General features: G+C 38.2%; 1 protein-coding gene across 1 annotated transcript in view; it reads right to left on the bottom strand.

Annotated features, from left to right (window-relative positions):
* Nucleotides 1-13,572, bottom strand: part of calcr (calcitonin receptor) — an 82,718-nt gene that overhangs the window by 36,498 nt on the left and 32,648 nt on the right. The window contains exons 2-5 of the mRNA XM_067425496.1: nt 12,788-12,853; nt 9,529-9,691; nt 7,634-7,741; nt 6,484-6,587 (exon numbers count right to left, since the gene is read on the bottom strand). Coding sequence (XP_067281597.1) covers nt 6,484-6,587; nt 7,634-7,741; nt 9,529-9,691; nt 12,788-12,832 — 420 coding nt within the window. The 5' untranslated portion in view covers nt 12,833-12,853. The remainder of the gene's footprint in view (nt 1-6,483; nt 6,588-7,633; nt 7,742-9,528; nt 9,692-12,787; nt 12,854-13,572) is intronic.

The following is a 13,572-nucleotide window of genomic DNA, read 5'->3' as shown; positions in this document are numbered from 1 at the left end:
ATAAAATAAACAATAACCAGAGATAAGAACAAAGGTAAACTAAAACAATTATAAAAAGAATAAAGAGATAAGATAGGGTGCAATCAGTCGGACATACAGTGCTCAGAGCTCATTCAGTAAATGCACAGCTAAACAGATGTGTTTTGAGTCTGGATTTGAATGTGGCTACTGTTGGAGCACATCTGATCTGTTCAGGAAGCTGGTTCCAACTGCGGCTGGCATAATAGCTAAAAGCAGACTCTCCTTGCTTTGAGTGAACTCTTGGTATTTCTAACTGACTTGATCCTGCTGATCTGAGTGATCTGTTGGGTTTGTATTTAATCAGCATATCTGCGATGTATTGGGGTCCTAGCTCATTGAGTGATTTATAAACAAGTAATAGTACTTTAAAGTCGATCCTAAATGTAACTGGAAGCCAGTGTAAAGACCTGAGGACTGGTGAGATATGGTCATATTTTCTGGTTCTGCTCACAATCCGGGCAGCAGCGTTCTGTATGAGCTGCAGCTGTCTAATGGTCTTTTTAGGAAGGCCAGTGAGAAGGCCATTACAATAGTCCACCCTACTGGTGATGAAAGCATGAACGAGTTTCTCTAAGTCTTGCCTGGAGACAAAACATCTAATCCTTGCAATATTTTTCAGATGATAGTATGCTGATTTAGTTATTGCTTTGACATGACTACTGAAACTCAGGTCAGACTGTAAAATCACTCCAAGATTCCTGACTTGATTTTTTGTTATCAGGCCTTTAGCCTCAAGATATGCGTTCACCTTGAGAATTTCATCTTTGTTTCCAAATGTAGTGATTTCGGTTTTGTCTTTGTTTAACTGAAGATAGTTTTGGCACATCCAGTTGTTAACTTCATCAATGCATTTGCACAGGGAGTCAATGGGGCTGTAGTCATTAGGTGATAGTGCTAAGTAGAGCTGGGTGTCATCAGCATAGCTGTGGTAAGCAATATTGTTCTTTTTCATTATTTGGCTCAGTGGCAGCATATACAGGTTAAACAGGAGTGGTGCAAGAATGGACCCTTGTGGGACTCCGCATGTCATGGATGTCCACTCAGACTTATGGTCTCCTATACTCACATAATAACCTCTCCCTTCTAAGTATGATCTGAACCATTTGAGGACCATTCCAGAAAGCCCAACCCAGTTTTCCAGCCTGTCTAGAAGTATGTTGTGGTCAACAGTGTCGAATGCAGCACTGAGGTCCAGTTGTACCAGAATTGATGTTTTGCCTGTATCAGTGTTTAAGCGAATATCATTTATAATCTTTATGAGCGCTGTCTCTGTACTGTGATGTGGACGGAAACCAGATTGAAAATTGTCAAAGTATCCATTTGAGCGTAAGAATTTGTTCAACTGATTGAAAACAACTTTTTCAATGATTTTGCCTATGAAGGGGAGATTTGAGATTGGTCTGTAGTTGCTCAGTATGGAGTTATCCAGATTTCTCTTTTTCAGAAGAGGCTTAACTATTGCATTTTTAAGGGCGGTTGGAAAAGTCCCATAGAGAAGTGAGGAGTTTACCACTTCTAGGAGATCTGCTTCTAAACAGTTAAACACACTTTTGAAGAAAGAAGTGGGGAGTGTGTCTAGGGCACAGGTTGATGTTTTAAGATGCTGTACTGTGTCTTCTAAAATTTTGCAGTCAATAGCGTCGAAATCTGACATGGTAATTTTCCGAGGGTTTGGTATGATCTGACTGACCCCAGAGCAACTAGAGGATGTGCTGATCGCCTTTCTGATATTATTGATTTTCTCTGAGAAGTAGGAAGCAAACTCACTGCACTTACTGTCTGAGAGCATTTCACTAGGAGTCTGACTCGGGGGGTTTGTTAGTCTCTCGACAGTAGCAAAAAGAGTGCGCGTGTTGTTTATGTTTCTGTTTATAATATTTGAGAAGAAGGTCTGTCTAGCTTTGCCTAGTTCAACATTGAAAGCATGAAGGGTGTCTTTATAGATGTTATAATGGACTACAAGTTTTGTCTTCCGCCACATGCGTTCAGATTTTCTGCATTGTCTTTTCATTATTTGAACTGCTGTTGAGTTTCTCCAAGGTGCTTTTTGTTTGGTACTCTTTTTCCTGACTTTTAGAGGAGCAATATCATCAATTACATTCTTAACTTTTGAGTTAAAGGAGTCAAGGAGAAAATCAATAGAGTCTGCAGATATGCTTGGTGTTAGAGATAAAGCCTTCATAAACAGCACATTAGTGTTCTCATTTAAGCATCTCTTTTTGACAGAGACAGATCTAGCTTCAATGGCAGGAGAGATTGATATATCAAAGAAAATACAGAAATGATCAGACAGTGCCACATCCTTAATAACAATTGATGAAATGTTTAGACCCTTACTGATAAGTAAATCTAGGGTGTGTCCACGATTGTGTGTGGGTCCATTTACATGCTGTGTCAAATCAAAAGTGTTAAGAACAGTCATGAGCTCTTTTGTTTTACTGGATTCAATATTGTCTATGTGAATGTTAAAATCCCCAGCAATAGCAAAACAGTCAAACTCTGAGGAAATTATTGATAACAGTTCTGTAAAGTCCTCAGTGAAGCCTGCAGAGTATTTCGGAGGCCTATAAATAATGATAAGCAGGATGCGTGGAGAACCTTTTAACACAATACCCAGATATTCTAGAGACAAATAGTCACCAAATGATACTTGCTTACATTGAAAGAAATCTTTAAAAAGAGCAGCAACACCCCCACCTCTCCTAACAGATCTGCAAACACTCATAAAAGTAAAGTTAGGAGGGGCTGCTTCATTGAGGACTGTTGCACTACAGTTTTCTTCTAGCCACGTTTCATTTAGAAGCAGAAAATCTAGGTTGTTAGTGGTTATTAAGTCATTGACTAGAAATGATTTGTTCTTAAGTGAACGGATGTTTAAAAGCGCTAACTTAACAGTAATAATTTTTTTCTCCACATTAATCCTATTTTGGCAGGTAACAGGCAGCAGATTATATTGGTTTATTAAACGGCCTGACAAGGCCTTAGACTTTCTTTCACGTAACAGAACAGAGATAGAGAAAGAGGCAGGCACACTGGGTTCCCCCTTGTTTTGTAAACATTTGATAAAGTTACTGTTATCATAGCGGGGACCCAAAACACATCACTGAGAGCTGGAATCAGTTGTTTTTGGTTCACCTACAACAGATGGAGGCGGGTGTGGGCCCTGACGTTGTGACCGAAGAAATCTCACAGGAGGAGGGCGAGGACGAGCTGGGCCCACAGGCTTTGGTGTTTGTGGGGCTCCACGATTTTTGGTCGATATTTGGGGGCTCATAGCGATCGAGTGTGATAGTCTGATTCCAGCATGAACCAAGTCCTCCATTTTCTCTGAGAAGCTCAGATGCGGGGATGCTGGAGAGAGGAATGACATGTCCGGTGAGAGGGGCTGTTTCTCTGGTGTTATCGGAAGTTGAAATATGTTGTCCTGGCTTCCCTGTCCATTTTCCAGAAAATAATCCTTGGGTGCTGAATCTTGGAGCAGATCTAATCCTTCACAGTCAGTCTGTGGTGAGCTCTGTGGGCAGGGCTCAGCTGGGAGTGTGTCCGTGAGCAATTGTTGTTGTGGGGGCGTGGTCTTATCATTGTCCTTGTGGGATGTGTCAGCCACATGTCCATTCAGCTGCTGAAAAGAAGTCCTGTGGTCGTCCATACTCTGTATCAGGTTGAGTGGGTTAGAACACACAGCTGAAGGATGATGAAGGGAAAAATAAATATTGTCCTTTAACACTCTTGCACCAAGTTTGTTTGGGTGGTGGCCATTTGATGTAAACAATTGTCTCTGGCTCCAGAAGAGATTAAAGTTGTCGATGAAATTCACTCCCTTCATCATGCAGGTTTTTTGCAGCCATGTATTAAGCCCAAGCAACCGTGAGAATCTATTTGTTCCTCTTGCTGGCAATGGTCCACTGATGAACGGCTGAACTTTCAGTTTGCTAAGTGTTTCAAAAAGTTCATTGAAATCCCTTTTAATGAGTTCTGACTGCTCTCTCTGAATATCGTTCTTTCCTACATGAATGATAAGTCGATTTGCGGTCTTATGTTTTATCAGGATGTTCTGAATTTCCCTGTTTACATCAGAAATGGTTGCTTGTGGAAGGCAGCATGTAGTTGTATCTCTGCTGCTAATGTTTCTGACTGTAGAGTCACCCACTATCAGAGTCCTTGGCTCGGCTGCGCTCTGAGCTGAGGGCTGCTGTCTGCTCGACCTTGAGCGCCTGTTAGCATTAGTGTTAGCTGTGGGCTGATGCAATCCGTGTTCGATCACATTCATCACGTTTGGGGATTCATCACCCTCATTCATTAATACTTCAAATCTGTTTTCGAGATGTATCGATGGTGGTCGGAAACTACTGTTTGCAATCCTTGTGTCTGGGGTAGAGCATGCTACTGCAGCAATATATGAAGCTCGTGACAATCTGACGTCTCGAGTGCGTTTGGGTCTTGCCCCCTGTTTGTGCCATCGATTAATGTGTTGATCAGTTACTTGTTTCTCTATCTGTTGAGTAGCACTAAATTTACGGGACTCACCAGCTGTGTGCAGAGGACGTTCGTGATGAAGCTCTGCTGTGTGATTCGTCCGGTTTGGTAGTTGCGCAAATAACTTTGTTTCAAGAACTGCAATCCGTTGTGAAAGTCTGTGGCAGTTTGTGCAGCAAGTAGATTCTTGAACTAAAAGAGGCATTTTCTTATCCTTTCGATAGTAGGCAGCTGTGTTTTCCCTTCCGGAATGTAAGCTGATGGAAGGGAGAGGCTGGTCAGATGAAGTGTTCGCTTTTTTATTAGTAATCCAGTCTCCAGAGTTTCAAGTTTTATCAAAAAAGTTAAGCTTTGTTGTTTGAGCGCTGTGTTGATTTGCTGAAGTTGAAGTTATGAGATAAAATATAGAAGCGATAGAGCAAAGCGCGGAGCAGTAAGCAAGAGCGTCCGAACAGTAGCGAAGCAGGAAGCAGAATGAGGAAATGACAAGCATATGAACCATTAAGCCATGCTGCTTATATTTATCAAGCTGTAAAAATGCCCTTTCCTGCGCCCACAACCAGTCGACTGTGGATGAGAGTCCGAAACAAGGCTCAGACGATGAGTGGAAATAGAATGGCAGGACACTCATTTATAACACTTTATTCAACAGCTCGTACTGCACATCATATGTCATTACACTATTTCTACAGCATTACACATGCACAGTACTCTCCAGTTTCAATTTTCAATCCGATCAAGTGTTTACATGTCCCCTCGATCCGATTACAAAAACCAACCCTCACAATCCGAGTTCAATTTTAATCAGGTCTGGCCAGTTAATTCCGATTGACGTGGTTACATGTGACTTTTTGCCTGATCGTGCTACTAGTCTTTTTACAATTATAAGGGTCCATGTAAACGCAGCTATTGAGTAAGTCAAACACAAGTTCAAGGAGGAGCTGGGGAGGAGGTGGGTTGCAAAGCAGCATGCAGTTGAAGCCAAGCAGGCAGACAGAAGCTGCGCTTATATAAGGTGGCCTATTTGAGAGTTGCCAATTGAGTGAGTAGGTGAGTAGGAATCATATCAGCTGATATGGTCGGGGTTCGAATTTTCAGCTGATAGCGGAGCTTGACTATGTGGCCTGCCTGAACTAACACAGAATGCTTGGTTTTACTCTGTTGAGATGAATCGTGAACAAACAAGTTTTTACATGCCTTCTCAAGGTCTTACAGATATGCGTAAAACATTTCCTTCCCTATTAACGGTAAATGAATATTGTGATAGCAAATACCGAAAAAAATATTGTGAAAATATTTTTGGCCAAATCGCCCAGCCCTAGCCTATACATTTTTCAGTTGTATAATAAACTAAGTGCAATGTAGTCATGTCAAAAATATAATTTTTTTGATACTGACATATCTGAAACACTTCCAATACTCATGTTCCGTAGAATAGATAGACGATACCAGCTGCGCTTTATCACTTTCTCAACTCTGCGACAGCAAGTGACACACAAACCCACCTCCCTTCACTCACTCGTTTCATTTGCTACGGATGAATATTGTTAGGGTTACAGGGCTCGAATTTCGTCATGGGATTATGCATAATTTTACTCATTCCCTGAGATTCCCCTTTAGAAGATCCTGCACATATAGCCACCTCTCAGTACTAAATTGAGTTATTTTCCGCTGCTTATTGCACTTAAACAGTCAAATACACATCAAATAATCTTGGCGAGTCTTCATGTAAACATAGTCAGTTATGTTTTATGTTTTAAGTGAATGTGAAGTTGAGAAGTTGAGAAAATGCATGTGTAACAGAATAATGGATCCTTGTGTAAGGTCTTAAAGTAACAGCAGTCTTAAATACCTGCTGCCAAATTATGAGATAATATAAAAAATATCTGTATGTTTTTTTCCCCATGATATCAATGTCAAAAATATGGCCAGTGAAATGCTGAGTGGCTATAACTATGGACAACTCATTAGTGTGCTATATTTTACCTTAATTTTTTCCTTTGAGAATGTGAGACAGTGTGACCAGGTCTTATTGATGGTTGAACTGTGTACCCAGTTGCCAGATTCATCACAGTATTTGGTTACTTTTTCTGCAGGGAAAAAGAAAGTTTAGTGTAATGACTTGAGCTTAAGGTTGTACTCACACTATACTCTAAAAAATCTTTTTTTTTTCTATCCAAATCCTGAGTTGAGCCTTTTGGTTATTTTTTCAGTTTTTGTGTGACACAGATCTTCAGGAGAGAGCAGTACAGCTTCAACAAAAAAAGGTTCATGTCTTCGGTGAAATACAGGTTTGTGTACATGTTATTTTATCTATTAATTGTATCTACAATTGTGCTGTATATCATGTAATCTTATGCAAAGCAACACACAGGGACATGATGTGAGTCAACTAAACGAGTGTGGCGTAAATCTGTTTGCGCGAGGGAAACGCCTGATGCATTATTTTATGATTTTATTAAAAAAGATACAGACTATAATTACATATGATGTAAAAATATGTTTTCCGAACTGTACACTGTACATGCATATTTCAGCTAGAGTGAAACGCAGGCAGCGGTCTGAAGTTAGAAGTTTCCCCCGCTGAACATGATACAAGCTCCGGAACGAGATTTTAATTTGGTGAAACACTTGAATAACTTTTAAATGTTACATTATTACTTGTAATATATTTGTTAAACGAGGTTTAATGTTTATAGGCAATATGTCCTAAAAAGTATATAAAATATGCTATACTGTAAAATATGATCGGAGAAAAAAATGTATTATTATGCAAGCCAGTGTCGATTATTTTATTTTTTTAAGTTTAGAGGATTTTAGAGAAATCTTTGTCCCCTTTAGAACAACACTGCCCATCAGCTAATAAATAGTTTTCACGCTTCTAGATAAAAGCTAATATAAATGTTTCCAACTGTGATTTTATCACCTCCTTTTGATTATAGGGCTTAACTTATTATCCCAGTAGCCTGCGCTCGTGCTCTGGAATTCTTTCTTTGGAGCAACATCTTGTGTTTCATAATAGCTAGAGCAAAGACATGTAACAGATGTCATGCTTGCTGTAGAATCTCAGTGATTTGCAGTGTCTGGAGTGCTTTGGTCTGGATTGACAATCAGATGTGATCGAGCAGAGTCTTACCCAAGGGGTCAAAGCTGGGGTAGTCTGGGCAGTTCTGTGAGGCGAATGTTCCGGCTGGGGTTTCATCCCAACAGAGCAAGCCATCCCAAAATCTGCTGCAGAACGATCCTATAAAAGTTAAAGAGACATTTTAAAGGGGTCGTTTCACGAGGACTCAAATGTTCCTTGATCATTTGAGATACAAGAGTTTATTGTACATTGAAAACATACTGTGACTTTCTGAACTCAAAATGTCCCCCCCACTTCAACGAAACAAAACATGTTGTGCCGTTTGTGGATGTATGTATGACTTACTCCTCTGCATTTTATTTTGAAGGATCACGGTGTTAAAAACTAGTTTCGTTCTGATAATACCCCTGATTATTTTAGTCGGATCCTGACACATTTCTACACAGATTGTTTACAAAGAAGCTGTTGTTGAAAGATGGGGTAGTTTAAAAGATAATGGGAGTCAACAACAAACTCACAGATGTGAACAATCCGAAACAGAGCTAATAGGCTAATGCGCATTCCCAAAGATGGCCTTTTACTTCTAATAATCAGAGGGAAGAAAATGGTCTTTTAAAAAATGTTGTGCTGTCAAACAATTAAAAAAGTATCTATTGAGTCGCTATTTTTTTCTGTAATGAATCGAGAGATTTTAATATTTTTATATTGGAATAATTTCAGTTACTCTCCAGATTAACATCGAAACAACTTAAAGCAAAAAATTCTTTTTTTTTTTTTTATTGTAATAGCAAAATTTTAGGAATTAATTATAGCATAATTTTATGATTAATCATAGACACTCAACATTATAATATAAATGAAAGCCATCAGTCAACATTTATTAGGCTTGTAAAAAATAACAACTTTTAATTTGTCAACTTAAAAAAATCTTCACATAAATTCATTATAATAAATATAACTTACATCTAATGATCAGACCTTAATCAATATACAGAAAATGAATAAAGTTATCAAACAATTAACAGTCTTAACTGCGTAAATTTAAAATTAAATATAGATTAATCCTTATAAAGCTATTTTCTCTGTTAACTTTGTTCTTTGATTAAAGGAACACACCGTTTTTTAGAAATAGGGCTTATTCAACTTCTTTTCTGCATTTAGATATGTGGGCAAATGCATTTTTGTCTCAGTGCATGCATTGTTTTAGTTTATTACTTATTTATTTTAGTTCATTATGCTAAGCTTCTCCGCTAAACTAAAACAATGCATGCACTTTGAACAACGCAGACAAAAATGCATTTGGCCACCTATCTAAATGTAGGAAAGAAGTTGAATAAGCCGTATTTCTGAAAACGGTGGAGTGTTCCTTTAACATTAATGGCAGACACTACAGCCACAGGTTTATTAGGCTCCTGTAACTTTAAGATGTGCTGCTGTCGAACATGATGCGGATCTGACGTGCTGTCACACGCATCTCATTTTCTCACAACTCTTTGGGCCCAATCATACACCTGGCACAAAGTACATCTGTTCGGCGTGCTGGACTGAAAACCAGGAACGGGTCAGGAACTGAAAACGACTGCGCCATTGACCAACTAAAAAATTCAGAATTTTTTGCATTATTTAAAGGGGCGCATTAGTAAAATTTGTTATAATATAATAATATTAATATTAAACATAAGGGAATCCTCTCTGAAGAAGCAAAAAATGTATATTCTCTCTTAAAGAAATGTAAAAAAGCATAATAGGTCCTCTTTAGACTGAAATATGAGAAAGGGACATACCCATCGCCTTTCGAGAAGAACCTATTGTTTCACTGATCACCTTTCATAGTTTTTAGCCGTAAAGTGCTCCACTAACAGTCTTGGAATTGAACACGGGTATGAAGAGATTAAGAGCACCATTGTCTGTCATTCAAATGAAAAATGAACTGAAAATGAAACTACCTGTTTTATTATGGGATCCATCTCGGCTCAGAAGCTCCAGACATTTGTACTGAGACTGAGACATGATCAGTCTCTCTCCCTCCACTGCCATCATGACAGGAGTGAGGGATAGGTCAGTGGTGGGCTCTGCTTTTGTCTCTGTTGTTCCAGTCTTTGTTACACTCTGCAAAGAAATATGAGCTTGACCACAGCAGCAAGGTTTTATAATTCAGCATTTGAAAAGCGGCTCCCGAGTTCAAATTTAACTCGAATTGGCCAAACCCCACAGGATGAGAGATGTTAAATTGGAATTTAAACAATGAGAATGACAGGAAGTGGATGTTCACAGTCACACTTTTTTTTCCACTAAACATAAATAAATGCATACATTTAGCCCATTTACTCCGAACATAATTTGTGGTATCCTGCAAAATTATGTGTTCTTCAACCCAAGTACAGGTACATAAAATCATTTTAATTTATGTAATATAATTTAAGGAATTATATATATATAAAATACAAACTGCTATAACTGACATTTCAAACACTGAATATTATGTTTCTGGAAATAATCCGTAATGTTTATGGGTAATTCATACTAAAATATATAATATACAGTAGTGGCCAAAAGTGATGTCTGTTCTAGGAAAATTTACATCTTTACCCTTTATTCAATTTTTTTTTTTTTATAGTTTGTTTACATTTTTTAAGCATATTGCATGGCTTTTCTTGGAGTCAAAAAAAAATTAGGAACACTTGCAACAACAAAAGAGATCCAACAGGAAAAAATATAGTCAGTGTATGCTATTTATGTAAACTTTTCAGTCATTTTTTTAAATTCAGCTATTATTTTGTCCTGTAGAATTGTATGTAAAATATCTTCTTTAGGACAGTGCTAAATAAAAAGTGGCATGCATTTTGTCCACAACTTTGTATTTTTCTTTCAAAGTTATTCCCGTTTAATTCTACTTCCTTACAATTCTGCACTGCTTAGTATGTCAATTCCAACTCAGGAATTAGACGGGGATTTAAAAGTCATTCTGCATTCATTTCTGAAAGGCACACGACCTGAACCACCATAAACACACCACTGTATTTTTTTCACCGTGCAACCTCAAATGCACACCTACTCAGATCTGAGGACATCACATGGCCACCTGACATTTGAAAAGGTATGATTTTACACATGAGAATTGGTAGAAACACTTCTCTGCTCATTTCTGTATTGTGAAGATAAGAAATCCTTCACAGAAATGTGTGCTTTTCTAGAAGAGTTATAGGGACAAAGCTTCACCTACAAAGACAGGGTTTAATATCATGAATTCAAAGCTCATCTCTAACCATTGTGTCGCAGGTATGAGTCATCTTATAGTTCAATGGGAAGTCAAAGAGACAATTCAAAAGTACTTTACCTTTTTCCTCTTTTAAACACCTCACAGTAATGAATTCTACATGCATTTGCAACTGAAACGTTGATGTTTTTGTGCAGAGATCTTTACTTTGGCAGATCCTCTCAAACCAACCTTCTCATTACTGCCATTAAGTCTGTGGCTGCTTTTTTAGTGCTGTGCGTCTGTCTTACCTGCACATAATTATGCATTTACAACACCAAATTCATCTGTGAGGATGATGTCCCATGTAGCAGTTTAGCAGCCGTACATATGATGTCACTCCAAACTTTGAAGCAAATGACGTCATACATACGACCACCAGGCCACCACTCAAGTCAGTCAGGAAAACCATTTGTCCTTCAATGGAAACTAAATGTCAAGAACGGGTAACATCATGTTTCAGCAACTACAAGTTTATCTTAAAAGGGTTAGTTCACCCAAAAATGAAAATTCAGTCATTAATTACTTACCCTAATGTCGTTCGACACCCGTAAGACCTCCGTTCATCTTCAGACACAAATGAAGATATTTTTGTTGAAATCCGATGCCTCAGAAAGGCCTTCATTGACACCAATGTCATTTCCTCTCTCAAGACCCATAAAGGCACTAAAGACGTCGTTACAAAACCCATCTCACTACACCGGCTCTACAATCATTTTATAAAGAGACGAGAATAGTTTTTGTGCGCAAAAAAACTAAATAACGACTTACATGGTTATGGGCCGATTTCAAAACAAAGTTTCGAATGTTAGCGTATCAATTCATGATTCGGATCGCCAATGTCACGTGATATCAGCAGTTTGACACGCGATCCGAATCATGAATCGATACGCTGATTCATAACTTTGTTTTGAAATCGGCCCATCACCATATAAGTCATTATTTAGTTATTTTGCGCACAAAAACTATTCTCGTCGCCTCATAAAATGATTGTAGAGCCGCTGTAGTGAGATGGGCTTTGTAACGACGTGTTTAGTGCCTTTATGGGTCTTGAGAGAGGAAATGACATTGGTGTCAATGAAGGCCTTTCTGAGGCATCGGATTTCAACAAAAATATCTTCATTTGTGTTCTGAAGAAGAACGGAGGTCTTACGGGTGTCGAACGACGTTAGGGTAAGTAATTAATGACTGAATTTTCATTTTGGGTGAACTAACCCTTTAAAGTCCTTTGGAAAAAAAGTATGGTCTTTTTAGACCCATTTTTCACACCAATCCACATTCTTGCTTTTTGGTCTAGCTTTAATTAAATGCCATTTCCCATTATACTTTTAAATGCTACATGCAATTCTGCAAGCTCATTACTTTTCCACTAAGTTAGATTTATTCACAGTCATGGGAAAGTAGCTTCAAGGTCAAAAATAAACAGAGACTACTTATTATGAATGTGCACATACAATTAGCATAGTAAGCTATTAGCTTGTTTGTGAATACAGTTGCAGTGTTACTATAGTGCTAATGTACTATATGCAGAGTGCTTCATATGCTCCCATTTCATCATTCTGACACAGAGCCAGCTGCTCTGGTACCAGCACTGATGGAGCTCTGTGGAGCCACCATTTCATGCCTCAAGAGTTCTGCGGGTTTTCAGGTCACCTCCGCTTGTAATTACCAAACTGGAGCAATTAGTGAGTAATGGTTTTTTTTTCTAGTGGATAGTGGGGGTGGGGTAATCGGGAGATAAATCATCTAATGACGGTTTACAAAAACAACTAAACTTTAGTGGCTATAGGAAAAGTTGCACGTTTTAGCAATTGCCCGTTCAAATTGGTGAAATGTCGAATTCTTAATACAAGAATGCATTGTGGGCTAATTTTACTATGAGTGTGTAGAGTAAAAATGCATTGCATTGAACAAACAATGAATGTGATGTTATGTTATGGTCCACTCACCAAGATAAATGATGTCAAAAGCCATAGGGTCTCTTGCCAACCCATGCTCTCAAATCCTGGCTTTATCTGGAAACACAAACACAAAAAACTCTCTGAGAATGCAACACACTGAGAACTCAAGATTCTATCTATACCCACAGTAAACTACTAGTTTAGTAGTTTTATTCTGCAAGTACACTTATAAGTTTACTTTAAGTAAACATAACATCATACTTATAGTTTACTATGTATATATTATCTTTGAACTTTAAGTAGGCCTATATTCTTAAATAATTAGGTATACATTTTTTTATACTTGAAACATGCCTTTAACTCTTTCCATTTTAAAAACATTTTATCATAGCTTCATGCATCCTTTTTTTTTTTTTTACAAACACTTGAATATGGGTACGTTTCATTTTAAAAAAGGCTGGATTGTAGTCCATTAACACCAAAGCTTGACAGTAGTGATGTTCGGTTCTTGAGCGATTCATTCTTTTGAGCCGGTTCTCAGGAAGTAACCGGTCAAGCCGGTTCACTAATCAAACTAAACTGAACGTTAGTTCTAGAGTGATGACACAAGACACAAAAGCTGAAGTAGCACGGCCAACTCAAAAAAGTACAGAATGAGCCGGGCCAACCAACTGTTGGAAGTTTGCAGAGGATTCAAGGACTCTGAGTGAGTTGGCGATGCAAGCCTGAGGCGCGTACTGGAAATATCCCTATGACCTGCTATTATAACATTTTATTAAAACCTGCAAAAACCTTGCTATTAAGATATGTAAATACATTTTACTGTAGTTTAT

The sequence above is a fragment of the Pseudorasbora parva genome, chromosome 19 (assembly GCF_024679245.1).
Source record: "Pseudorasbora parva isolate DD20220531a chromosome 19, ASM2467924v1, whole genome shotgun sequence".
In the NCBI taxonomy this organism is placed as follows: domain Eukaryota; kingdom Metazoa; phylum Chordata; class Actinopteri; order Cypriniformes; family Gobionidae; genus Pseudorasbora; species Pseudorasbora parva.
Note: the sequence above shows the minus strand (reverse complement) of the source record. Positions and strands in the feature narration are given on the sequence as shown.